This window comes from Ranitomeya imitator, chromosome 1 (assembly GCF_032444005.1).
Source record: "Ranitomeya imitator isolate aRanImi1 chromosome 1, aRanImi1.pri, whole genome shotgun sequence".
Classification (NCBI taxonomy): Eukaryota; Metazoa; Chordata; class Amphibia; order Anura; family Dendrobatidae; genus Ranitomeya; species Ranitomeya imitator.
This window is the reverse complement of record NC_091282.1, coordinates 403,128,090-403,154,424: the sequence shown is the minus strand read 5'-3', so window position 1 is coordinate 403,154,424 and position 26,335 is coordinate 403,128,090. Positions and strand designations below refer to the sequence as shown.

General features: G+C 45.3%; 1 protein-coding gene across 1 annotated transcript in view; it reads right to left on the bottom strand.

Annotated features, from left to right (window-relative positions):
• Nucleotides 1-1,459: 1,459 nt before the first annotated feature.
• IPO4 (importin 4) overlaps nt 1,460-26,335 on the bottom strand; it is a 320,435-nt gene continuing 295,559 nt past the window's right edge. Inside the window, exons 29-30 of the mRNA XM_069762452.1 lie at nt 10,591-10,660; nt 1,460-1,917 (exon numbers count right to left, since the gene is read on the bottom strand). Coding sequence (XP_069618553.1) covers nt 1,793-1,917; nt 10,591-10,660 — 195 coding nt within the window. The 3' untranslated portion in view covers nt 1,460-1,792. The remainder of the gene's footprint in view (nt 1,918-10,590; nt 10,661-26,335) is intronic.

The window sequence follows — 26,335 nt, the reverse complement described above, 5'->3', positions numbered from 1 at the left end:
CCCTAACCCCAAAACAACCCTAATCTCAACCCTAATTATAACCCTAATCAAAACCCTAAATTCAACACACCCCTAATCCTAATCTCAACCCTACCCTCAAACCTAACCCTAATCCCAATACACCCCTAACCTTAACCCTAATTCCAAACCTAACCCTAATGCCAACCCTAACCCTAATACCAACCCTAATCCTAACTCTAACCCTAACTTTAGCCGCAACCCTAGCCCTAACTTTAGCCCCAACCTAACCCTAACTTTAGCCCCAACCCTAAGGCTACTTTCACACTTGTGTCGTGTGGCATATGTCGCAATCCATTGTTTTGGACAAAAAACGGATCCTGCAAATGTGCCCACAGGATGAGTTTTTTGCCCATAGACTTGTATTGCCGACGGATCGCGATGGATGGCCACACATCGCGTCCGTCGTGCACTGGATCCGTTGTGTTTTGGTGGACCGTCGTCACAAAAAAAAAGTTCAATGTACCTTTTTTTGTACGTCGCGTCCGCCATTTCCAACCGCGCATGCATGGCCGTAACTCCGCTCCCTCCTCCCCAGGACATAGACTGGGTAGCGGATGCGTTTAAAAACTGCATCCGCTGCCCACATTGTGCACAATTTTCACAACGCGTTGCGACGGCCCCGTACCAACGCAAGTGTGAAAGAAGCCTAACCCTAGCCCTAGATTTAGCCCCAACCCTAAATTTAGCCCCAACCCTAACCCTAAATTTAGCCCCAACCCTAACCCTAACTTTAGCCTCAACCCTAATCCTAAATTTAGCCCCAACCCTAAATTTAGCCAACCCTAACTCTAAATTTAGCCCCAACCCTAAATTTAGCCAACCCTAACTCTAAATTTAGCCCCAACTCCAACCCCAACTCTAAATTTAGCCCCAACCCTAAATTTAGCCCCAACTCCTCTAGCTGCCGGCCGGCCGATCATGGAGGATGCACCGCGCATGCGCCTGCCATTTTCTTACCGCATGAAGAAGCCAGCGGGTAGGAGGGGACGCAGGAGGACCCAGGAACACTGGTAAGTATAACAGGGTCCGCGAATCCCCCTACGTCCCTGTCCTTGGATGTGCGATCACATCAGAGGACAGAGAATAACAAATCGCTTTTTTTTTTTTGCGGCCGCCGGTAAACAGTTAATTACCGGCGATCGTAAAACATGGGTTGGTAAAGACCGACCCCGATCATGTTCTTTGGGGTCTCGGCTACCCCCCGGCAACCAAGACCCCAGAGAAAATCTGACTCTGGGGGGCGCTATTCACTTTTTCCACGGCGCTGTGGTTTAAGCACCCTTAACTGCCGCCGTTAAAAGGCGTATCGGCGGTCGTTAAGGGGTTAAAAAACTGAAAATACCCTTTAGAAGTAAATATTTCTTTCACATTTGCCTTTTTTGTGCATATTTGGAGTACTATACTGTAGACGCCGACAACTAGGACATATTTAACGGCCTTAACAAAACCTCTATGTTTATTGCTTTAACTTGAACAGCAAAAACAGCCATTTATGACATTTCATTCTTCTCAGACATTTGTGTCCATCAACAAAACAGTTCTGATGAGTGGGTGACACACAGGCTTCTGGGTCCAAAGGGTAAACTGGAACTTTCAACTGCAACTTAAACATAAATGCAAACCATGGGAATCATCCTCCTGAGGTCAAGAGACGTGTGGTGGCATGACAGGATAACACAATCAGCATGAAAAGTTTATATGAAAAAAAAATATGTTTTTTTTTTTTGTGTGTCGGTCAATGGACAGACTAACTGGAACATGCTCCTCGGCCTTAGCAAAGAGCTGTGCGAAGCTTGGAAGATTCTTCATCAGGAAGAGACTTCATAGCATTCTGCAATTCCTGGGGGAAATGCTGGGCAACATTTCTCAATAGTAACAGTATGGTCTGCTCCGTATCTGCCAAAATCAGAAAATGAGAAATAACAGTTAACATTTAGATTGTATCAGATTTTATACTGGGAAACAAGAAAGAAGTTTTAAATTATCCAACAAAAAATGCACTACACCGTGATTGCTAGTTCTATGTTGCTAGGTAGATTTAAAGGACATTTCCAGTTTTGGACACCTTGTATGCCTGGTTGCAGTTTCTAAATAAACATACTTGCCTGATGTCACTGCTCTATAGGACCTCCAGTGACACACTGACAGGAGACAATGGCTCCTGCAGTGTATCACTGAGGTTACCTTAGTTCACTGGTCTCACTTTATGCCATTGCTGCGTGGGAACTTTCTCACACAGCAGTGCCAAAAGTGAGACTAGGGACTATTTTTTTTTACAGTGGCGGAGGAATACAGTGCGGAAGGATACCTTACTCCCATCATTGTATTCCTGGAGCCCGTACAGAGCGGTCGCATCAGCGGATGCTGCTGCTCTCCACGGGAGATCAGCGTGGGACACTCGTGGATTTCTGCGGATTAGGGAGTATATTGTTTGTTTGTTATTTTAATTTTTTTTTTTTTACAGGTGACACTGGCTTCGGGGAACAAAGTGACAAGTGATGGTGAGTATGTACTGTATGTCTGTATGTACATATGTATGTATTGTATGTTCTGTCATACGTTGTCTGTGCTGTCATACGTTGTATGTTCTGTCATACGTTGTCTGTGCTGTCATACGTTGTCTGTGCTGTCATACGTTGTCTGTGCTGTCATACGTTGTCTGTGCTGTCATACGTTGTCTGTGCTGTCATACGTTGTATGTGCTGTCATACGTTGTATGTGCTGTCATACGTTGTATGTGCTGTCATACGTTGTATGCTCTGTCATACGTTGTATGTACTGTCATATGTTATGTCATATGTTATATGTTCTGTTGTATGTTCGTGTTTTTTTTTTTTTTTTCTACATTCAAGACATTAGCCGGATGATGATACTACTACTGTCCCATCATTGGCTAATGTGTCAATCATTGTCACTGTAGCAGGCATAGCCCGATGGGACTTGTAGTCCCATCGGACGATGCCTGCACGCGCACACACCCCCAAGGACCCCCCACAGCCCGCCGCAGACCCCCGACAGCCCGCCGCAAACCCCCCACAGCCTGGCACAGACCCACAACAGCCCAGCACTGACCCCCCCACAGCCCACCGCAGACCCCCCACAGCCCCGCACAGACCCCCAGCCCCTCGCGATCGCCGCAGACACACACAAACACCCGCACACAGACACGCACATTTTTCCCGCACACACACAGTCTCCGCCCACACACTCTTCCCCCCCTCCCGATCTGCAGCGTTTCTCACAGCAAAACAGATCTTTTTTAGATCTGCGGTTTTGCTGCGGATATGCCCGACTCAATGCAAGTCAATGGGTGCAGAAACGCTGCAGATCCGCACAAATAAATGACATGCTCCTTCTTTCAACCCGCAGCGTTTTCAGTGGGGACTTTTCCGCACCATTAGCACAGCATTTTTTTTCCATTATACTGTAAATCACTTGCGGATCTGCAGCGTTTCTGCACGGTAAAAAGCGCTGCGGATCCGCAGGAAATCCGCAACATGTGCACATGGCCTAAATGTACAGCCCACTATAACCCTTTTTCATACAGCCTGTAATGGCACATGCTTGGGATGCCCCTGCATGAGCCACATGTATATGAATTAACCACATGTAATAATACATTTCCATGAAGAGGTAGTTTAAAGAACTTAACGGGGTTTTCCCACAAAAAAGTACCGTATATACTCGTGTATAAGCAGAGTTTTTCAGCACTTTTTTGTGTGCTGAAAACGTCGCCCTCGTCTTATACACGAGTCATTGTCCCAGGAGAAGGTGGGGGAGGGGCGAGCGGCGGAGCAGCGGGTCACAGGAGGCAGGAGCCTGTGCCTGCTGCTAAAGAGAAATGAATATTCACTGCACACGCGCACAGTTACAGCTGCCGGCTTCCAGCAGCTGCTGGGCCATCATGGATGACCACTCATTAAGGTAATGAATATTCACCTCTCCACTCCCATAGGCGTGGAGAGAGGTGAATATTCATTACTTTAATGAGCAGGGACATGTGATCACTCAGCCGGAAGAGCTGCTGGCACCGGAATGAGATGAAGCGAGGGAACGCAGGGAAGGTAAGTAGGATGATTAGGGATAAGGTACCATGGAAACAAGGACAGAGATGGGGAGCCATGCATACAAGGACAGGGATGGGGAGCCATGCAGACAAGGACAGAGATGGCGAGCCATGCAGACAAGGACAGAGATGGCCAGCCATGCAGACAAGGATGGGGATGAGGAACCATGCATATCAGGATAGCGATGAGGGGACAATGCATACCCGGCTTATACTCGAATCAATAGTTTCCCCAGTTTTTCTTGTAAAATTAGGTGTCTCGGCTTTTACTCGGATCGGCTTATACACGAGTATTTACAGTACATTTTAATTAGTAAATCTTTGAATAAAAATAAGCTCTAAAATTGCATGTGCTAAAAAACAATGTTCCTGTGCTGAGGAAATCTTATAAATGTGCCCCTGAAATGTACTGTGTAATGGCAGTTCATGACCATTCAAAGCTGCTCCACTTCATGGACTGAACATACCACAACTCCTGGCTAGAGGAGAAAGCAAAAGAGTATACTGACAGGATAGCACAGGATCACAGCTGATGCTTTCGGTGAGGTAAAATATGTTTTTAAACAGGAAGTTAATTGTTTCACCATACAGAAAGCGGCAGTTGTGATCCCATGCTGTCCTGTCAGTATAATCTCTGTTGCTTCCTCTCCTGCCCAGGAAATGTGGTATGTGCCAGCCGTGTTACTGTACGGTCAGACACAGCAATTACAGGCATACATAGAAAACATCGGACCACATAACAGAAGTCCTAATTGGGGCCCCACCACAAAAAATAAATTTCAGCGGTGTCACAAGAGCATATCTCACCACTTTGCAGTCCTTGCAAAGTAGTTTTGCCCCTATTGAAGCCTATTAATGCACTAAGGTACTCCTCTCATGGCCCCCATAAAGTATGATGCCAACGAAAGTGTCCTCCACACACAGGAAGATAACCCCCAGTGAATTCCTCCACACACACAGTATGACCCTATAGCAGTGTTTCTCAACTCCAGTCCTCAAGACCCCTCAACAGGTCATGTTTTCAGGATTTCCTTAGAATTGCATAGGCGATGGAATTAATGCTTGAGCAGGTGATGAAATTATCACCTGTGCGATACTAAGGAAATCCTGAAAACATGACCTCTTGTGGGGTCTTGAGGACTGGAGTTGAGAAACACTGCCCTACAGTATTTCCCTGCAAAGTAGGATCTCCACACTAGTAACCCAAACACAGTATAATGGACCCTACACAGCACCCCCGCACAGGCCTCCATTCAGTATGATGGACCCCACACAACCCTCCTCATTGTATAATGGCTCACAGACATGATAAGCTCCCACAGTACTCCAAAAGCCCTCCAAATAGTAGGATGGCCTCCCACAGCACTCCAAATGGTATGATGGCCTCCCAGAGCCCTCGAAATGGTATGATGGCCTCCCAGAGCCCTCAAAATGGTATGATGGCCTCCCACAGCCCTCCAAATGGTATGATGGCCTCCCACAGCCCTCCAAATGGTATGATGGCCTCCCACAGCCCTCCAAATGGTATGATGGCCTCCCCCAGTCCTCCAAATGGTATGATGGCCCCAACAAAACTCTTCAAACAGTATAATAGCCCCCACTAGGTACTCAATTTAAAAAAAACAACTCACCTTTCCCTGTTCCCTTGTTTCTCCGGTCTCTGTACTGTGTGACCTGAAGCTCTGCACATAATACATAATACAGTGCTCCCATGTCGCTGAGACATCGAACACACAGGGAGAATGATGGAGGAGGTTGCTGACAACTACTTGTTCCATCACTGCTTTCAATTTTATCTACACCCAGGATATGGATACAGTTGAAAGTGTGATGCTGGCTGGGACAAACGGGCCCTATAGCACCTGCATGGTCTGCCACTATCAGCGGTACTCCACTGCATAGCTCATAGCAGGGGCACATTTTTAAGATTATTTCAGCACTGGAATATTTTTTCTTTTTAACACATCCAATTGTGGAACTTATTAGGGTAGGTGCACACGGTCAGTAAACGCTGAGGGCTGGATGCACCATACAACCCACAGAGTCTAGATGTTACAGCATAGTGGACGGGACTTCAAGATATTCCTATGCCCTCTATGCGTGCACCGCCACGCAGGATCACTCGTGGAGATGGACATGTGGTGCGTCTTTCCAAACCGCAGCATGTCTCCGTAAGATAAATCTCACCCGTACAATGTATTGGATGCAGTGATTCCACATGGTTCAATGCCTTTTACTAGGCACTGTTCCTAATAACCAGTTTCCTACTCCACACTGATGAGGGGCAAATACCCCGAAACAGCTGTCTGTGGATGCATACCATGTTTTGGCACAGGTGGTTTTCCTTGTTGGATGCTGCCCTTCCCTGTGGTTTTTCCTTCCCGGTGAAAGACCTGGCTATTTATTGCTTGCGTTGAGAAACACGTGATGGTGTCTCCGCGGTGTTGGATGTTGTGATCTCCCCAAGGTCATTCATCCTTATGTTTATAGTCCAAACCTATATTGAGTCCCAGTGGTAAGGTAACTCCCCCTGTTTCAGCCGCCTCCCAGCCGTCCTGTGTTGCCGCTACATGCCCGGCGCCTGCGCTGTGCCAACAGATCTCGGGCATGCGCAGTGCGTGCTGCCCGGGAACTGATATAAGGCTATTTCGCCTGCGTGTTCCGGAGGCCCCAGATCCCGCCCCACAGTGTGTTATGATGTATTCACACTGCGGGGCTGGGGATCTGGCACCTGTGCAGTGGAGCGGGTCACCGTGCTCCATTGAAGATAGTGCAGAAGTCTCGCGAGCTTTGTGAAGTCTCGCGAGCTTTGTGAAGTCTCGCGAGCTTTGTGAAGTCTCGCGAGCTTTGTGAAGTCTCGCGAGCTTTGTGAAGTCTCGCGAGCTTTGTGAAGTCTCGCGAGCTTTGTGAAGTCTCGCGAGCTTTGTGAAGTCTCGCGAGATTTGTGAAGTCTCGCGAGATTTGTGAAGTCTCGCGAGATTTGTGAAGTCTCGCGAGATTTGTGAAGTCTCGCGAGATTTGTGAAGTCTCGCGAGATTTGTGAAGTCTCGCGAGATTTGTGAAGTCTCGCGAGATTTGTGAAGTCTCGCGAGATTTGTGAAGTCTCGCGAGATTTGTGAAGTCTCGCGAGACTTCGGCACTATCTTCAATGTAGCACGGGGACACGCTCCACTGCGCAGGCGCCAGATTCCCAGCCCCGCAGTGTGAATACATCATAACACATTGCAGGGCGGGATCTGGGGCCTCCGCAACATGCAGGCGCCTGATGTCAGTTCCCGGGCAGCGCGCACTGCGCATGCCCGGGATCTGTTGGCACAGCGCCGGGCATGTAACAGCAACAAAGGAGGTGGCGCACAGACGCAAGAGGGGGATGATGGATGGCTGGGAGGTGGCTGAAACAGGGGGAGACACACCTCTTCGACTCAATACAGGTATGGGGCGCAATTTATAAAGGTCAATATTTCAGTGTTAATAGGGATCAGAAACATAAGTGCCACCTTCACAGAATGCAGCCTTAGTGCTGCTGAAGGTGGCTCTTTTACTTAAAAACGCCGGGGAAGGGGGGTTTGATAGGTTCCCTTTAAATAGTTACTATTCGATAAGATCAAAACAAGGTGCAGTTCTACAAGGAGCACAGGGTTGAATGTCCAACAGAGCGTAAACTCGGCAAACACCATCTATTTTCTCCCTGCCAAAAATGCATTGTTAAAAGCCAGGGCATATCCTGCTTTATAATCATTATATAGATTAGTGACTGTGCATTGTATGTCAGAGGAGAATTACAGAAATATACATACAGACATTATCAGACGTGAACTTAAACACCTTACTTGCAGGTTTGTTTGTTTTTTGTTTTGGAAGGAAAACGGTCTTGTAGGTAGGTGGTGAATAGGGGCCACAGAATCTCAATCAGTATCTCTGCTTTCCTGGTTTTTGTCCCTCAATTCACATATGTTGGGATGAAAGTATTGAGGCCACTAAGTGGTATTGTAATAAGCAGTAAAAGTATGATAATTATTATAGAAATATTACAGAACCTGCAAATTGAGGGTTTCTGTAAAATGTGTCCGGATCCCAGAATTCCAAGCGGCGGAAGTTCACCGACCTCCATATTGGGACACCCAAGTGATGGGTGTCTCAAAATGGAAACTGCTGGTGGTACCAGCCTCTTGCGCGGTACCACTAGCGCAACACCGTCGCACCACACACTGTATACGCCGTACGCACCACACACACACTGTATACGCCGTACGCACCACACACAAACACACTGTATATGCCGTACGCATCACACACACATACACTATACGTACCACACACACACACACACCACACTGTATACGCCGTACGCCCCACACACAAACACTGTATATGCTGTACGCACCACACACACATACACTATACGCACCACACACACACACTGTATACGCCGTACGCCCCACACACACACTGTATATGCTGTACGCACCACACACACACACTGTATATGCCGTACGCACCACACACAAACACACTGTATATGCCGTACGCATCACACACACATACACTATACGTACCACACACACACCACACTGTATATGCCGTACGCACCACACACACATACTATACGCACCACACACACACCACGCTGTATACGCCGTACGCACCACACACAAACACACTGTATATGCTGTACGCACCACACACACATACACTATACGCACCACACACACACTGTATACACCGTACGCCCCACACAAATACACTGTATATGCCGTACGCACCACACACACATACACTATACGCACCACACACACACTGTATATGCTGTATGCACCACACACACACTGTATATGCTGTATGCACCACACACACACATACACTATACGCACCACACACACACTGTATATGCTGTATGCACCACACACACACATACACTATACGCACCACATACACATTGTATACGCAGTACGCACCACACAAACACACTGTATATGCTGTACGCACCACACACACATACACTATACGCACCACACACACACTGTATACACCGTACGCCCCACACACAAACACACTGTATTTGCCGTGCGCACCACACACACACTATACGCACCACACACTGTATACGCCGTGCGCACCACACACTGCATATGCTGTACGCATCACACACACACATACACTATACGCACCACACACACTGTATACGCAGTGCGCACCACACACAAACACACTGTATATGCTGTACACACCACACACACTATACGCACCACACACACACTGTATACGCCGTGCGCACCACACTGCATATGCTGTACGCATCACACACATACACTATACGCACCACACAAACACACACTGTATATGCTGTATGCACCACACACACTATACGCACCACACACACACTGTATACGCCGTGCGCACCACACACTGCATATGCTGTACGCATCACACACACACACATATACTATACGCACCACACACACACTGTATACGCAGTGCGCACCACACACAAACACACTGTATATGCTGTACGCACCACACACACACACACTGTATATGCCGTACGCACACACACACTATACGCACCACACACACTGTATATGCTGTACGCACCACACACACACTGTATATGCCGTACGCATCACACACACACATACACTATACGAACCACACTGTACATGCTGTACGCACCACACACACACACTACATATGCCGTACGCACCACACACACTGTATTCCCCGTACGCAGCCTCTTGCGCGGTACCACCAGCGGAACACCGTCGTGAACAGCCGAATGATTCACTGACGGCCACCTTTGTGCAGGAGGAGTGCATGCGCAGTTTTAATATGACCGTCGCTATCTGTCTGCAGAAAGATGGCAGCGGTCTGATTCACTGTGCCTGCACGATTTCCGCGCAGGTGCAATGAATCATTCAGCTGATACCGGCGGCAGATGCACGACGTGTCTACAGGCAGAGGAAGCCGGTCACATTAAAGGGGTTTTCCCACGAACGAAAGTTCATTTTAAAAATTGTCTGTGTCTGACCGTGTGCGGAGCGTACCACATCTCCTGGGCAGGGGAGGAGGCAAATTACAATACTGACATTACAGCGGGGGATCACAGAGGATTTCTTTTGTCAGGTAAAATATTTCACTGACTGTTTTTAAACAATATTTTACCTCACAAAATGTATCCTCTGCGATCAAAGCGCACTGGGTGAAAGAGACAGAGCACAGGGGGAGACAGCTCAAACGGGACAGCACATGAGGGGAGAACACAGCACAGGAAGGAGAAAGACAGCGGACAAGGGGGATAGCACATGGGGTAGACAGGTCAAAGAAGAGAGCACAGACGGGAGAAGTCAGCACATGGGGAAAGAGAGAGTGGATAGGTGGGTGAGCACATGGGGGGAGAGATTCTCAATGCTGCAAAGCCTGCCCGCATCAAGTTGTTTTATAAGTAGCAAATCTTCCTCATTAGCAATTTGCAGCAGAGTTGGCATAGAAAAAAAATAAAGTCTTACCTGGTTTAATCTCCTTCGTTCCTAACACATGACCAAATATTCTTGCAATGTCATTAACATGTGCAACAACCTGAACAGAAGAATCAGAGGTCAGAAAAGAAAATGCAGGCATTCTGTGTACATAGGATCTCAACAGAAAAACATGTTAACTTCCTTTCCATGGAGCAAACACCTGCAATTAAGCAGATTGTACCCTCACAGGGTGGTTCTCCTGCTGCAGACATATTATATCAACAAGAGACTACTTGACCCGCAGTCAGCAGCTTGATAAACATAACCGCATCTTGTGGCTCCAGTTAGACAAGTATTTCCACACTCAAGAATCAACACCAAAAGAACACCCCGCACTTCGACATTCCACACAACTAAATGGAAAGTTATCGGTTGATAAGTTTGCATTACACATACATTTAGTAGTATTAAATCAGTATTTTAGCTATGCCAACTATACCTATCAATGGAAAAATGTTCAGTATCTCCTCACAAAGTTTATTTTGCAAAAGCACAAAGAGGCGCATATAATTCCACTTAGCAACTGTTCACAAGATGAACAAGAGAGGCTCAGGTAAAAGCTACGACCAAATTCACAACTACAATTGTCTGAATGGAAATAAAATAGTTTGGACTCTGTACCGAGGTTTTCCACATTCATGCAAGAAATTATCACTATATACCATAAATGAAATGTTTCACAAAAAACAGTCAAATACACTTTGCGTTTCACTTCCTTACCATTTTTAAAAGGGAACAAGTCACCTCCAGAAACAGTGTACCTGCACATAGAGTGGTCACAGGAGGCAGGGTAGCTGCTACAGGAGGCCAGCAGCGGCAGGAGCGAGGAAATGCTGCGGTGCCTGGGATCTCAGAAGGTGTTGGCACCGATGTCCATATTCTTAATGATATCCTCGCTGTGGGCTTTGGGAAAATGGCTGCTGGGGGCCATGGAGACAACCCTGCCTTCTATGACCCAGCTCCACCTCCGCCGGCCCCCGGTAAGCTCACTTCGGATTTTAAGCAGCACCCCCATTATCCTCCAAAATTTGGAGGAAAAAAGGATGTCTTATAATCCCAAAAATACGGTGTATCTTGACTTTGTGTAGTATAATTATCTAGTTTAAAGAGATTGTCCGCTCTTCTGATAAAAGTCTGCAGGTCCCATATGCGACTTCAGATTCCTGAGACCTTGAGCTTACAATGCACACACTGTCAGATTCTCGAGTGTTGCATAGCAATTTGCAAACTTCTGGCCATAGTAGACTAGATGTGCTCGGCTTCACTCAATACAAGTGAAATGAGCAAGGTCGAGCACGACCTAGATGACATGTGACTGCATCTATGCAAATCGCATACTTGCTCTCCGTCGGCAATACTGGAGAATTCGGATATTGAAAACTGTAATTCTTTTTTAAAAAAAAAAATAAAAATATCGACCTAAATTTACCATCAACCCCTTCACCCCCGAGCCTTTTATCACCTTCATGACCAGGACAATTTTTTTCAATTCTGACCAGAGTCACATTATGTGGTGATAACTCTGGAACACTTCAACATATCCCATTGATCCGGAGACCGTTTTTAATCCCTTAATCCCCAAGTGTGGTTTGCATGTTAATTAATTTTTACAATTCTGACCACTGTCCCTTTATGAGGTTATAACTCTGGAACGCTTCAACGGATCCCAGTGATTCTGACATTGTTTTCTCATGACATATTGTACTTCATGATAGTGGTACATTTTCTTTGATATTACTTGCGTTTATGTGTGAAAAAAACAGAAACTTGGTGAAAATTTAGCAATTTTCCCACTTTGAGTTGTCATGCCCTTAAATCACAGAGATATGTTACACAAAATACCTAGTAAGTAACATTACCCACATGTCTACTTTACATCAGTACAATTTTGGAAACAACATTTTTTTGTTAGGGAGTTATAAGGGTTAAAAGTTGACCAGCGATTTCTCATTTTTACACCATTTATTTTTAGGGACCACATCACATTTGAAGTCACTTTGAGGGGTCTATATGATAGAAAATACCAAAAAGTGACACCATTCTAAAAACTGCACCCCTCATGGTGCTCAAAACCACATTTAAGAAGTTTATTAACCCTTCAGGTGCTTCACAAGAATTTTTGGAATGTTTAAAAAAAATGAACATTTAACTTTTTTTCACAAAAAATTACCTCAGATCCAATTTGGTTTATTTTACCAAGGTTAACAGGCGAAATTTGACACCAAAAGTTGTTGTACAATTAGTCCTGAGTACGCCGATACCCCATATGTGGGTGTAAACCACTGTTTGGGCGCAAGGCAGAGCTCAGAAGGGAAGGAGCGCAGTTTGACTTTTCAATGCAAAATTGGCTGGAATTGAGATAGGACGCCATGTCGCATTTGGAGAGCCCCTGATGTGCCTAAACATTGAAACCCCCCACAAGTGACACCATTTTGGAAAGTAGACCCCCTAAGGAACTAAAGTTTATAATGTAGAGCTATGAAAGTTAAAAAAAAAATCATTTTTTCCCCACAAAAATGATTTTTTTAGCCCCCAGTTTGGTATTTTTCCAAGGGTAACAGGAGAAATTGGACCCCAAAAGTTGTTGTGCAATTTGTCCTGAGTACGCTGATACCCCATATGTGGTGGGGAACCACCGTTTGGGCGCACAGCAGAGCTCGGAAGGGAAGGAGCGCCTTTTGGAATGCAGACTGAGATGGATTGGTCTGCAGGCGTCACATTGCATTTGCAGAGCCAGTGATGTACCTAAACAGTAGAAACCCCCCACAAGTGACCCTATATTGGAAACTAGACCCCCCCAAGGAACTTATCTAGATGTGTTGTGAGAACTTTGTACCCCAAAGTGTTTCACTAAAGTTTATAATGCAGACCTGTGAAAAAAAAAAATATTTTTTCGCCCCCAAATTTTTATTTTCCCAAGGGTAACAGGAGAAATTGGACCGCAAAAGTTGTTGTCCAATTTGTCCTGAGTACGCCGATACCCCATATGTGGGTGTAAACCACTGTTTGGGCGCACGACAGAGCTCGGAAGGGAAGGAGCAACGTTTTACTTTTTCAACGCAGAATTGGATGGAATTGAGATCGGAGGTCATGTTGCGTTTGCAGAGCCCCTGATGTGCCTAAACAGTGGAAACCCCCCAATTCTTACTCCAACCCCAACTTCAACACACCCGTAACCCTAATCCCAACCCCACCCCTAACCCCAACACACCCCTAACCATAACCCTATCCACACCCCTAACCCTAACCACACCCCTAACCCAACTGTAAACGTAATCCAAACCCTAACCCCAACTTTAGCCCCAACCCTAACCCTAATGGGAAAATGGAAATAAATACTTTTTTAAATTTTATTATTTTTCCCTAACTAAGGCGGTGATAAAGGGGGATTTTATTTACCATTTATAGCGGGTTTGGCAGCTGTCACACACTAAAAGGTGCTTTTTATTGCAAAAAGTATTTTTTTCGTTACCACATTTTTTGAGAGCTATATTTTTCCATATTTTTGTCCACAGAGTCATGTGAGGTCTTGTTTTTTGCGGGACAAGATGACGTTTTCAGCGGTACCATGTTTATTTATATCCGTCTTTTTGATCGCGTGCAGGCCTAAGCAGGCGCTTGCAAGCCACATTCCTGCAGAACCTGGAAGGACCCCCGCGGCCATCTTGGATCCGATGCCTGCAGGGAGGAGACGACGCACGGAACAACGGGATCACATTACGATGTTCTGAGGGTCTCAGGGAAGCTTCCCTATGCCACTGGAACGCTGTGATCATGTTTGATCGCAGTGTTCAGGGGGTTAATGTGCCGGGAGCGGTCTGTGATAATCAGCTGACACTGACACCTGGCCTCGCTTCCCCTGTGAGCGCGGCTAATCACCTATGATGTACTATCCTGTCCATGGGAATTAAGTCCCAGGTCACCTCGACATGATAGTACATCCAATGGCAGAAAGGGGTTAACGTACATGTTGTATTTCATGACTATGTTAAATTGTAGTCACAATTATTTGCATTTATTAAAATATCAAAAATTTTACACAAAAAAAGTGAAAATTTAGCAATTTTCAAACTTTGAATTTTTATGCACTTAAACCAGATACAGTGCCTTTGCGAAAGTATTCGTCCCCCAGGAACTTTTCAACCTTTTCCCACATATGCTTCAAACAAAGATACCAAATGTAAATTTTTGGTGAAGAATCAAGAAGTGGAACATAATTGTGAAGTTGAACGAAATTTATTGGTTATTTTTAAATTTTTGTGGAAATTCGAGGGACCCAATTTCTCTCTCCTCTGATGTGCGATCACATCAGAGGAGAGAGAAATTAAATGGAGAATCAGACTTTTTTTTGCGGTCACCGTTATACCGTTAATAACGGCGATCTCAATACCGGGGTCGGTAAAAAAACGACCCGATTCATGTTCTCTGGGGGTAGCCGAGAACCCGGTGAAATTCCAACTCTGGGGGGCGTTATACACTTTTACCACAGCGCTGTTAATTAACGGTACTGTAGTTTAAGTACCCTTAATTGCAGTCGTGAAAACGCGTATCGACGTTCGTTAAGGGGTTAAAAAAAAAATTGTTAGAAGGGTTAACAGTTAATCAATTTTATATTTTTCCAGCAAAATTTTCCAAACTATTTTTCTTAGGGACCACATCATGTTGAAAGTGACTTAAAAGGGACTGTGTCAAATACCCAAGTGAAACCATTCTAAAAACGGCACCCTTCAAAGTGCTCTAAACCATATTCAAGAAGATTATTATCCCTTTAGGTGCTTCACAGGAAATAAAGCAATGTTGAAAGAAAAAAAATGAACATTTTAATTTTTCCTCACAAAAATATTGCTTTAACACCAAATTTTGCATTTTTACAAGGGTATCCGAAGAAAATGGACAATACAATTTCTCCTCAGTACACAGATACCCAATATGTGGTGGAAAACTACTGTTTGGGCGAACGGAAGGGGTCAGAAGGAGCATCATTTGACTTTTGGAGCGCAGAATTAAATGGAATAGATAGCGGACATGTCACATTTCCAAAGCCCCTGATGCACTTAACCCCTTTAAAGACGTTGGGCGTATTGGTACGCCCACGTCACACTCCCTCCTTTTGATGTGGGCTCCAAGCGGTGAGTCCACATCAAAATAGCTGACATGTGCCCGGAACAGCAGCGGGTGGAATCGTGATCCACCCGCGGCTATTAACCAGTTAAATGCCGCTGTCAAACGCTGACAGCGGCATTTAATATGCACTTCCAGTAATCATGCCCACCGGTGACCCTCGTCACGTGATCGGGAGTCACTGATGGGTTGGCATGACAACATGATCATCGCCTGTATGTAACAGAACCGATCGAGTTATGGCAGCTTCTAGTCTCTCATGGAGACTATTGAAGCATGCCAAAAGTAAAAAAAATAAAATAAATATAAAAATATATAAAAGTTCTAATCACCCCACTTTCGCCCCATCCAAAATAAAGCAATCAAAAAAAAAAAAAAAAAAAAATCATAGACATTTAGTATCGTTGCGTTCAGAATCAACCAATCAAAAAAAAATTTATCCTGATTGCTAAACGGCGTAGTGAGAACAAAATATAAAACAGCCAAAATTACGGTTTTTTTTTTGGGTAGCCGCAACATTGCATTAAAATGTGATAACTGGCAATCAAAAGATCGTATCTGCACCAAAATGGTATCATTAAAAACTTCAGCTTGGCGCGCAAAAAATAAGCCCTCAGCCAACCTGAGATCACAAAAAATGGAGATGCTGCGGGTATCAGAAAATGGCACAATTTTTTTTTAGAAAGTTTTGAATTTTTGAAAAAAAAAACAAAAAAAAACCAGTTGTGGAATTGCACTTTTTTTTGCAATTTCACCGCACTTGGAATTGGTTTCCTGTTTTCAAGTCACAACATGGTAAAACCAATGGTGTCATTCAAAAGTACAACTCGTCCAGCAAAAAAAAAAGCCCTCACATGGCCATATTGAAGGAAAAATAAAGTTATGGCTCTGGGAAGAAGGGTAGCAAAAAACAAAGCAAAAACTAAAAAGGGCTGCGGCGTGAAGGGGTTAAAGGTGCACAAAACCGTGGTTCCATGTAGAATTTTGTCTAAATCCCATTTTTCAAACATTTACATGGAAACCCCGATGTAAGCACTCAGCGCAGAATCAATGTGAGCCAATCCTTATTGTTATCTTTAGGAGGCAGAATGAACAAATCAACAGCAGGTAAAAAATTGGTTTTATTTATTTTTTCTTTTTACACCGTTCACTGTGCGGAGTAAGAGATAAGATCGCTTTATTCTTCTGCGAGTCACAATGATTACAGCGATACCAGATTTATATAGTTTTTTATGTTTGTCTACTATCACTAAAAACGCTCCTTTTACAAAATAAAGGTTTATTTTTGCATCACCATATTTTGAAGGCTATCTTTTTTTCTATTTTTCTGCTGACAGTCATGTGAGGGCTTGTTTTTTTTTTATATACAGGATGAGTAGGAGTTTTTATTGTTATTTTTATTTACAAAATATTTGTTGATCGCTTTCTATTCCACTGGAAAGGCAAGATAAACAAAAACCAGCAATTCAGGATTTTTTTTTTTAAACTTCTGATAACTATGTCGTAAAATTCACAACAGCTTTATTGTTCGGGTCAGTACAAATACAACAATAAAACATTTATATTTTTTTTTAATGTTTTTGCTGCTTTTACACTAAAACTTTTATAGAAAAAAATTGTTTATGCATGGCCTTATTCTGACTGCTTTAGATATTTTTTTTAAAGTTTTTTGCTGATGGAGCTGTATGTATGAGACAAGATGATGTTTTCAGTGATACCATTTCTATTTTCAACTGTGATGAAAACAGTTTTTGCAATATTTTTTAATGGTTTTTACTGTAAGGGTTAAATAGTGTAATAGATCAGGTTGTTCCTGATGCAGCAATGCCAAATGTGTATTTCACACTGGGCCTTTTTGCCGCTTTTTTTCTGCAGCAAAACCTGATTTCTTGGCAGGAAAGAAGCTGCGGCAAAAGCGCAAAAAAAAAAAAAAAAAAAAAAAAAAATGTAAAAATGACACACCCGCCTCTCATCGCTAGGGGCCAGGTGCCGGAGTCGCCGCTGGCTCAGGCCCCCGGCACTTGCGATATTCACCTGTCCCCGTTCCACCGCCACATGCCGCATCCTCTAGCTGTGACTGTTCAGGCAGAGGGCGCGCACTAACCACGTCATCGTGCCCACTGACCTGAACGTCACTGCCAGAGGACACGGAAGACAGTGCGGCAGTGGAACGGGGACAGGTGAGTATCGCATAGCTCACCCTCCTCCTGGCGCGGTCTCTGAACGTCCCTGCTTCTAAAATGGTCTCTGGGGCAGGCAGCTTGTTCCTGTGTTCAGCAGTCACATAGTACCGCTCATTAAAGTAATGAATATGCGCTCCACGCCAATGGGAGTGGAGTCGCGTGCATATTCATTACTTTAATGAGTGGTACCATGTGGCCGCTGAACACAGGAAGAGCTGCCGGTGCCAGAGACCATCTGATAAGCAGAGAGGTGCAGAGACCGCGCCAGGAATGGGTGAGTATGATGTGACAGCCGCCACTCCTGCCGCTCCCCGCCAACCCCCTGGGACAATGACTCGAGTATAAGCCGAGAGTGGCACTTTCAGCCTAAAAAAATGGTCTGAAAATCTCGGCTTATACTCTAGTATATACGGTATATTTAAAATAATGAAAGTCACAAAATCAACAAAACCACTGGACACCAAATCAGAAACAGGGACATAATATTTCCAGCAAAATACATAATGTATAATTTATACAGTACGTCAGCAAGTTAGTATATTACTATATAACCCCAAAAAAATAATTAATAGCACACAACAAAGAAATGGTAAAGTACAAAAAGAATACATGGGTATTGCTACCACAGTGCAAATAGAATGTAACCTCAATGTGAATTAGAGCTTATGCGTCAATAGCAATGCAGAGCAGAGTACACTCTATTAACAGCATGAAGGAATAAAATGCAGTGTGCTAATTAGCAAAAAGCAAAGGGTGCATTCAGAATAAATTATGGCTGTGAACAAGCCTAATCAAATAAAGCATATAGTGTAATGGCCAAAAGTATTGACACCCCTGCAATTCTGTCAGATAATACTCATTTTCTTCCTGAAAATGATTGCAAACACAAATTATTTGGTATTATCTTCATTTAATTTGTCTTAAATGAAAAAACACAAAAGAGAATGAAGCAAAAAGCAAAACATTGATCATTTCACACAAAACTCCAAAAATGGGCCAGACAAAAGTATTGGCACCCTCAGCCTAATACTTGGTTGCACAACCTTTAGCCAAAATAACTGCGACCAACCGCTTCCAGTAACCATCAATGAGTTTCTTACAATGCTCTGCTGGAATTTTAGACCATTCTTCTTTGGCAAACTGCTCCAGGTCCCTGATATTTGAAGAGTGCCTTCTCCAAACTGCCATTTTTAGATCTCTCCACAGGTGTTCTATGGGATTCAGGTCTGGACTCATTGCTGGCCACCTTAGAAGTCTCCAGTGCTTTCTCTGAAACCATTTTCTAGTGCTTTTTGAAGTGTGTTTTGGGCCATTGTCCTGCTGGAAGACCCATGACCTCTGAGGGAGACCCAGCTTTCTCACACTGGGCCCTACATTATGCTGCAAAATTTGTTGGTAGTCTTCAGACTTCATAATGCCATGCACACGGTCAAGCAGTCCAGTGCCAGAGGCAGCAAAGCAACTCCAAAACATCAGGGAACCTCCGCCATGTTTGACTGTAGGGACCGTGTTCTTTTCTTTGAATGCCTCTTTTTTTCTCCTGTAAACTCTATGTTGATGCCTTTGCCCAAAAAGCTCTACTTTTGTCTCATCTGACCAGAGAACATTCTTCCAAAACGTTTTAGGCTTTTTCAGGTAAGGTTTGGCAAACTCCAGCTTGGCTTTTTTATGTCTCGGGGTAAGAAGTGGGGTTTTCCTGGGTCTCCTACCATACAGTCCCTTTTCATTCAGATGCCGACGGATCGTACGGGTTGACACTGCCGTACCCTCGGACTGCAGGGCAGCTTGAACTTGTTTGGATGTTAGTCGAGGTTCTTTATCCAACACCCGCACAATCTTGCGTTGAAATCTCTTGTCAATTTTTCTTTTCCATCCACATCTAGGGAGGTTAGCCACAGTACCATGGGCTTTAAACTTCTTGATGACACTGTGCACGGTAGATACAGGAACATTCAGGACTTTGGAGATGGACTTGTAGCCTTGAGATTGCTCATGCTTCCTCACAATTTGGTTTCTCAAGTCCTCAGACAGTTCTTTGGTTTTCTTTCTTTTCTCCATGCTCAATGTGGTTCACACAAGGACACAGGACAGAGGTTGAGTCAACTTTAATCCATGTCAACTGGCTGCAAGCGTGATTTAGTTATTGCCAGCACCTGTTAGGTGCCACAGGTAAGTTACAGGTGCTGTTAATTACACAAATTAGAGAAGCATCACATGATTTTTCCAACAGTGCCAATACTTTTGTCCACCCCCTTTTTATGTTAGGTGTGGAATTATATCCAATTTGGCTTTAGGACAATTCTTTTTGTGTTTTTTCATTTAAGACAAATTAAATGACGATAATACCAAATAATTTGTGTTTGCAATCATTTTCAGGAAGAAAATGAGTATTATCTGACAGAATTGCAGGGGTGTCAATACTTTTGGCCATGACTGTAATAAGGGAGTACACTTACTGATTACAATGTGGCAGAGCGCTGGCAACAAGCTGTCCCTGCGGTCCCAACACACGTTTCGTTTTAACTTCTTCAGGAGGCAGTGAAATTCTCCCAGCGAACTCGCTTCTGCACCGTGTGACTTTCTCACGTTGCTAGTGAGGATCTCACCGAGGTCACCGCAGTTTTTCCAGGCTGGGAATGGAGCCTCAGTAACGTCACCACTATTCACTGAGGCTGCACTCACAGCAGCTCATTCACTAGTGGTTCTCAGCCTGGACGATCTTGGCACCATCAAGGTTGAAAACTAATTATCTCCCACACATGGATTACAGCATCGGACAGAACAATGGAGAGGTGAGGGATATTGTGGTTTTATTATTTTTGGTTTATTACAGGAGATCGATGGCTTCAGTGGAATTAGGCGAGGTCGTAAGTATGGTTTAATTGAGATTATTAAAGGAGGCCGTGTCATTTTTTTCAATTAAAAGACTTTATTATGGGTGTCCATGTTTTCTTACAATGTGACTATGGGGTTAGTACTTGGGGCATCTTATGGATGCCTCTCCATTACTAACCTCAGGAGCTTAATGTCACCGGACAATACAAAGGTGACTTCAGCTCCCCCGACTATTACCCCACTTGCTACCATTACAGGGCAAGTGGGAAGAGCCGGGCAAAGCAACAGAATTGGCACATCTAATAGATGTGCCTTCTCTGGGCAGCTGCGAGCTGCTATTTTTAGGCTGGGGGAGGGCCAATATCCATGTCCCCTTACCAGCCTGAGAATACCAGCCCCCAGCTGTCTGAAGGCTGGTTGTTAAAAACTATATAAAAATAATTTAAATAAACAGCGTGGCGACCCCTCTATTCTTGATAACCAGCCTTGCTGAAGCTGACAGCTGAGGGTTGCAACCCCCAGCTGTGAGCTTTGCCTGGCTTGTTATAAAAAATAGGGGAGAACCCATGCAGTTTTTTTCTTTTAATTATTTATCTATCAAATATTTTAGCATAAAAAAGCAGCAAAAAACTCAGTGTGGAAAATATAGTTCTTACCGATAACGGTATTTCTCTGAGCCCATGACGGCACCACGGAGAGAGGGGATCCGCCCACCAAGGACAGGAAACCTACAGATAAAAAGGCGGTACCACTCTCCCGCATCAGTTGTTTACTAGAGAACGATGGGAGACTATGGAACAGCTTATTAGTTTCAATATTACTTAACTTAATTGAGATACCGCGTGACCTGTCATAAAAAAACTATGGCACTATATTAACGTGCACACCCATGAGTGAAGGGAGGGAATGTACGGGTGCCATCATGGGCTCAGAGAAATACCGTTATCGGTAAGAACTATATTTTTCTCTGTCGCCCATGACGGCACCACGGAGAGATTTGCATAGATAGTACATTCAGGGAGGGACCACCGCTTCCAGAACCCTTTACCGAAAGTAAGGTCCGAAGAGGTGATAAGGTCCAATCTATAGTGCCTATAGAATGTGGAAGGTGATGACCAAATAGCAGCTCTACATATCTGGTCAATCGAAGCTCCGGCCTTCTCCGCCCAAGAAGCTGTCACTGCTCTCGTTGAGTGAGCCTTGACCTCCACTGGAACAGACATTCCACTTGATGAGTATGATAGGCTGATAGCATCTGTGATCCATCTCGCCAGAGTAGCTTTGGAGGCCTTTTTCCCCTTCCAGGGATCCTGAAAGCACATAAAAAGAGAGGCATCCTCCCTACTCTCTCTGGTGGCTTCTAAGTACTGTATGAAGCATCTCCTGACATCTAGTGTATGCAACGATTCCTCCTCCCTATTTTTAGGGTTAAGACAAAAGGAGGGTAGAGATATCTCTTGAGTTCTGCGGAACCGGGATGCTACCTTCGGGAGGTATGCTGGATCTATTTTGAGAGTAACACTATCCTCTAAAAACCGTGTATAAGGAGGGTTAGCAGATAGTGCCTGTATGTTGCTTATTCTACGAGCAGATGAGAGGGCGATGAGCAGGGATGTTTTGAGGGATAGGAGTTTTAATGGGATATCCTCTAAGGGTTCGAAGGCGGTTTAGACAGGGTTTTAAGGACCGAAAATAAATCCCATTGAAGGGAACTTTACTGGAAGTGGCCTCGAACTACCTGCTGCCCTGATGAACCTGGAAACCCACCGATTCATAAAGTGATGTTTTAAGGGACAGATTCCCAGAGAAGCCTCTGACCGGGGTTCAAAAGGAGGTTTGGATAGGGATATAATATCCAAGTTTAATTCCAAGGAGGAGTAAACCGAGAGGGGATGGGTCTAGACCTGGCCAACGCTTTGATGAACCTGGATATCCCAGATACCCAGCCGGGTCTTAATTGTACAGGGCCCTTAAAGCCAAGACCTGAACTTTTAAAGTATTTGTGGCTAGTCCCTGTTCCAATTCCTTGCAGAAACGCTAAGACAGTTGTTATTGGAAACTCCCTCTTCTAACTTGGAACCTGAAAGGAAGTTCCTCCAGGTATCCCCCCCCCCCTCAGCAGTTTGGTGGTTCCTATATGGTCTTCTCTACTCCTGGAAACATTCACGATCAATATTATGGCTAATATTCTGAGGAGTTGCACCAGAGAAGTCTGGGTGACCAGCCTTTTGACCATTGCCATATATTAGGGCTCTGAGTACCGGCCCCCGACCACCTGCTCTATATTTCCACGAGGAGGGGACTTGGAGAAGCAACATGTGCCTGTTCAGACTGGATTACCCAGTCATGCACCGCGACGTCTGCTTGCGTCATAAGGGCGCGTTCTCACCCCGCGCATGCGCACTAGCCTCCGGTTCTGGACTGCGGGAAGATCAAACCAATAACAGTTAGTACATGGATAATGGCAGAGCATTAGGATGTACACACATTACTCATCCAGATCACGTCTATTCCGAATCCTTAGGTGTCTAAACCCTAAACAAGGGTTGGATGTTATTGCAACTAAGGAATACACAATCCGGCAGGTAATATTTCCTAACATCACCAGAGTTGGCCTTCTCATTAGAAATGCCCATTAGAGTTGGCCCATAGTTAAAAGCAAAAGAACAATCTCTCAGAGATACTGATAAGCCTCCACTGAATAGTATATCTCATTTGTCCGACTGACCCCACCCGAAGGAGCTAACTAATGAGCCTCAGCTGAAGGGCAGTCTTCATGGAGACAAAGTGCTTCATTAACACTATATGTCCTCCCAAGGCATAGAGTAGTTAAGTTGCAAAGAAAAGCGAGACACCTGTTTATATTGAGTCCAATCATAAGGCTCTGCGCAGACAAGACATGCAACTAACTTAAGCCAAATCATGAGATGTAGCCTGGACATATGGCCTTATTATAGCCTAGAGGTCCAAGGTCTGGCTGTGTATATGTAAAAACATACCTCGCATATGAAGCTCTAGCACAGCTTAGCACAAAGGCATGAGCTATCAACAGAACATTCCGCCATGCACTTACCTGTGCTGGCTCCATATCTGCTAAAAAACAGGGGGAGCTGATAACACCGAGAGCCCATCATGAGGGGAAGCGGCGTCCCATCAGGAATGCTGTATTGCTGTCAATGATTTTCTCTCCCCCATGAGGTCCAGGCATGGCAACCGAAGTAGCGGTGGCTTGCCAGTCGGCGTTGGCGCAGAGTGCCTCCACTGCGGGCGGAAGCGCTCCATCCAGGAGTCTCTTCGCTGGGATCTGTGGCTGAGGTACTCCCCCCCCCCCCCCCCCGGAGGGTTTCAGCCCTGGGCTCAGCTCCTGTGTTTCTCTGGAGAAGATTCTGGGAGAGGCAGCATGCGGCTTTTTTTTTTTTTCTTTTGCAGATTGCAGGCTTACGCTTCAGGAGGGAGAGCGCCACTCTCCCCGTAACCACAGAGGGACCCCCCTGTATGTTTATCGCTGCTGCGGCATCTCTTTTTTTTTTCCTGTGGCTAGTGCTGCGGTTTGCGCTGCGGCCTGTGCTGCGGCTCGCCCTTTAACAACTGATTACTGAAGCAGCCTCTTTTTATGCGGCGGCGATTCCCGACGCTTGATCCAATTATGCGCCTGCACAGAAGCGCCTCTTCCAGCGCCTGCGCAGGAACGCTGTCTGCCGGCGCCTGCGGAGTGTGCCTTTATCGCTCTTTCCACCAGCTCGCGCACGCGCAGTTTGCTCAAGATGGTGCCGCACATGACCCGCTGCCCACTGGAGCTCCCGGTCTTTTTGCAGCCTGCCCTAACACGCGGTTCCCTGCACGCCGGACGGCTATGCAGTGTGCAGGCTGACGCTTCCAAAGGGAGAGCCGCGCCGTTCCTCCCGCAACCACAGAGGGACCCCCCTGGATGTTGCCGCTGCTGCATCTTAACTGGGGAGGTGACCGCGAACTCCATGTCACCTCCCCCACACACCCTAAAGGCCTACTAGCCCCAGCGGTGGTGCCTCGGGTCACCACACCAGCCGAGGCAGAGGGACCCCAGCTGCCTGAGTCGGACTGATTGGCCCCGGAATCCCACGACGATCTTCCTTCTGGTAAGTCTGTAGGTCTCCCATCAAGGACAGGAAACCAACTGATGCGGGAGAGTGGTACCGCCTTTTTATCTGTAGGTTTCCTGTCCTTGGTGGGCGGATCCCCTCTCTCCGTGGTGCCGTCATGGGCGACAGAGAAAATACCCTTACACTTATTTTTGTTTCTACATAAATATAAATATGTATTAATAATGTATAATATACAGTGCCTACAAGTAGTATTCAACCCCCTGCAGATTTAGCAGGTTTAATAAGATGCAAATAAGTTAGAGCCTTCAAACTTCAAACAAGAGCAGGATTTATTAACAGATGCATAAATCTTACAAACCAAAAAGTTTTGTTGCTCAGTTAAATTTTTATAAATTTTATACATAAAAGTGTGGGTCAATTATTATTCAACCCCTAGGTTTAATATTTTGTGGAATAACCTTTGTTTGCAATTACAGCTAATAATCGTCTTTTATAAGACCTGATCAGGCCGGCACAGGTCTCTGGAGTTATCTTGGCCGACTCCTCCATGCAGATCTTCTCCAAGTTATCTAGGTTCTTTGGGTGTCTCATGTGGACTTTAATCTTGAGCTCCTTCCACAAGTTTTCAATTGGGTTAAGGTCAGGAGACTGACTAGGCCACTGCAACACCTTGATTTTTTGCCTCTTCAACCAGGCCTTGGTCTTCTTGGCTGTGTGCTTTGGGTCGTTGTCTTGTTGGAAGATGAAATGATGACCCATCTTAAGATCCTTGATGGAGGAGCAGAGGTTCTTGGCCAAAATCTCCAGGTAGGCCGTGCTATCCATCTTCCCATGGATGCAGACCAGATGGCCAGGCCCCTTGGCTGAGAAACAGCCCCACAGCATGATGCTGCCACCACCATGCTTGACTGTAGGGATGGTATTCTTGTGGTCGTATGCAGTGCCATCCAGTCTCCAAACGTCACGTGTGTGGTTGGCACCAATGATCTCGATCTTGGTCTCATCAGACCAGAGAACCTTGGACCAGTCAGTCTCAGAGTCCTCCAAGTGATCATGAGCAAACTGTAGACGAGCCTTGACATGATGCTTTGAAAGTAAAGGTACCTTACGGGCTCGTCTGGAACGGAGACCATTGCGGTGGAGTACGTTACGTATGGTATTGACTGAAACCAATGTCCCCACTGCCATGAGATCTTCTCGGAGCTCCTTCCTTGTTGTCCTTGGGTTAGCCTTGACTCTTCGGACAAGCCTGGCCTCGACACGGGAGGAAACTTTCAAAGGCTGTCCAGGCCGTGGAAGGCTAACAGTAGTTCCATAAGCCTTCCACTTCCGGATGATGCTCCCAACAGTGGAGACAGGTAGGCCCAACTCCTTGGAAAGGGTTTTGTACCCCTTGCCAGCCTTGTGACCCTCCACGATCTTGTCTCTGATGGCCTTGGAATGCTCCTTTGTCTTTCCCATGTTGACCATGTATGAGTGCTGTTCACAAGTTTGGGGAGGGTCTTAAATAGT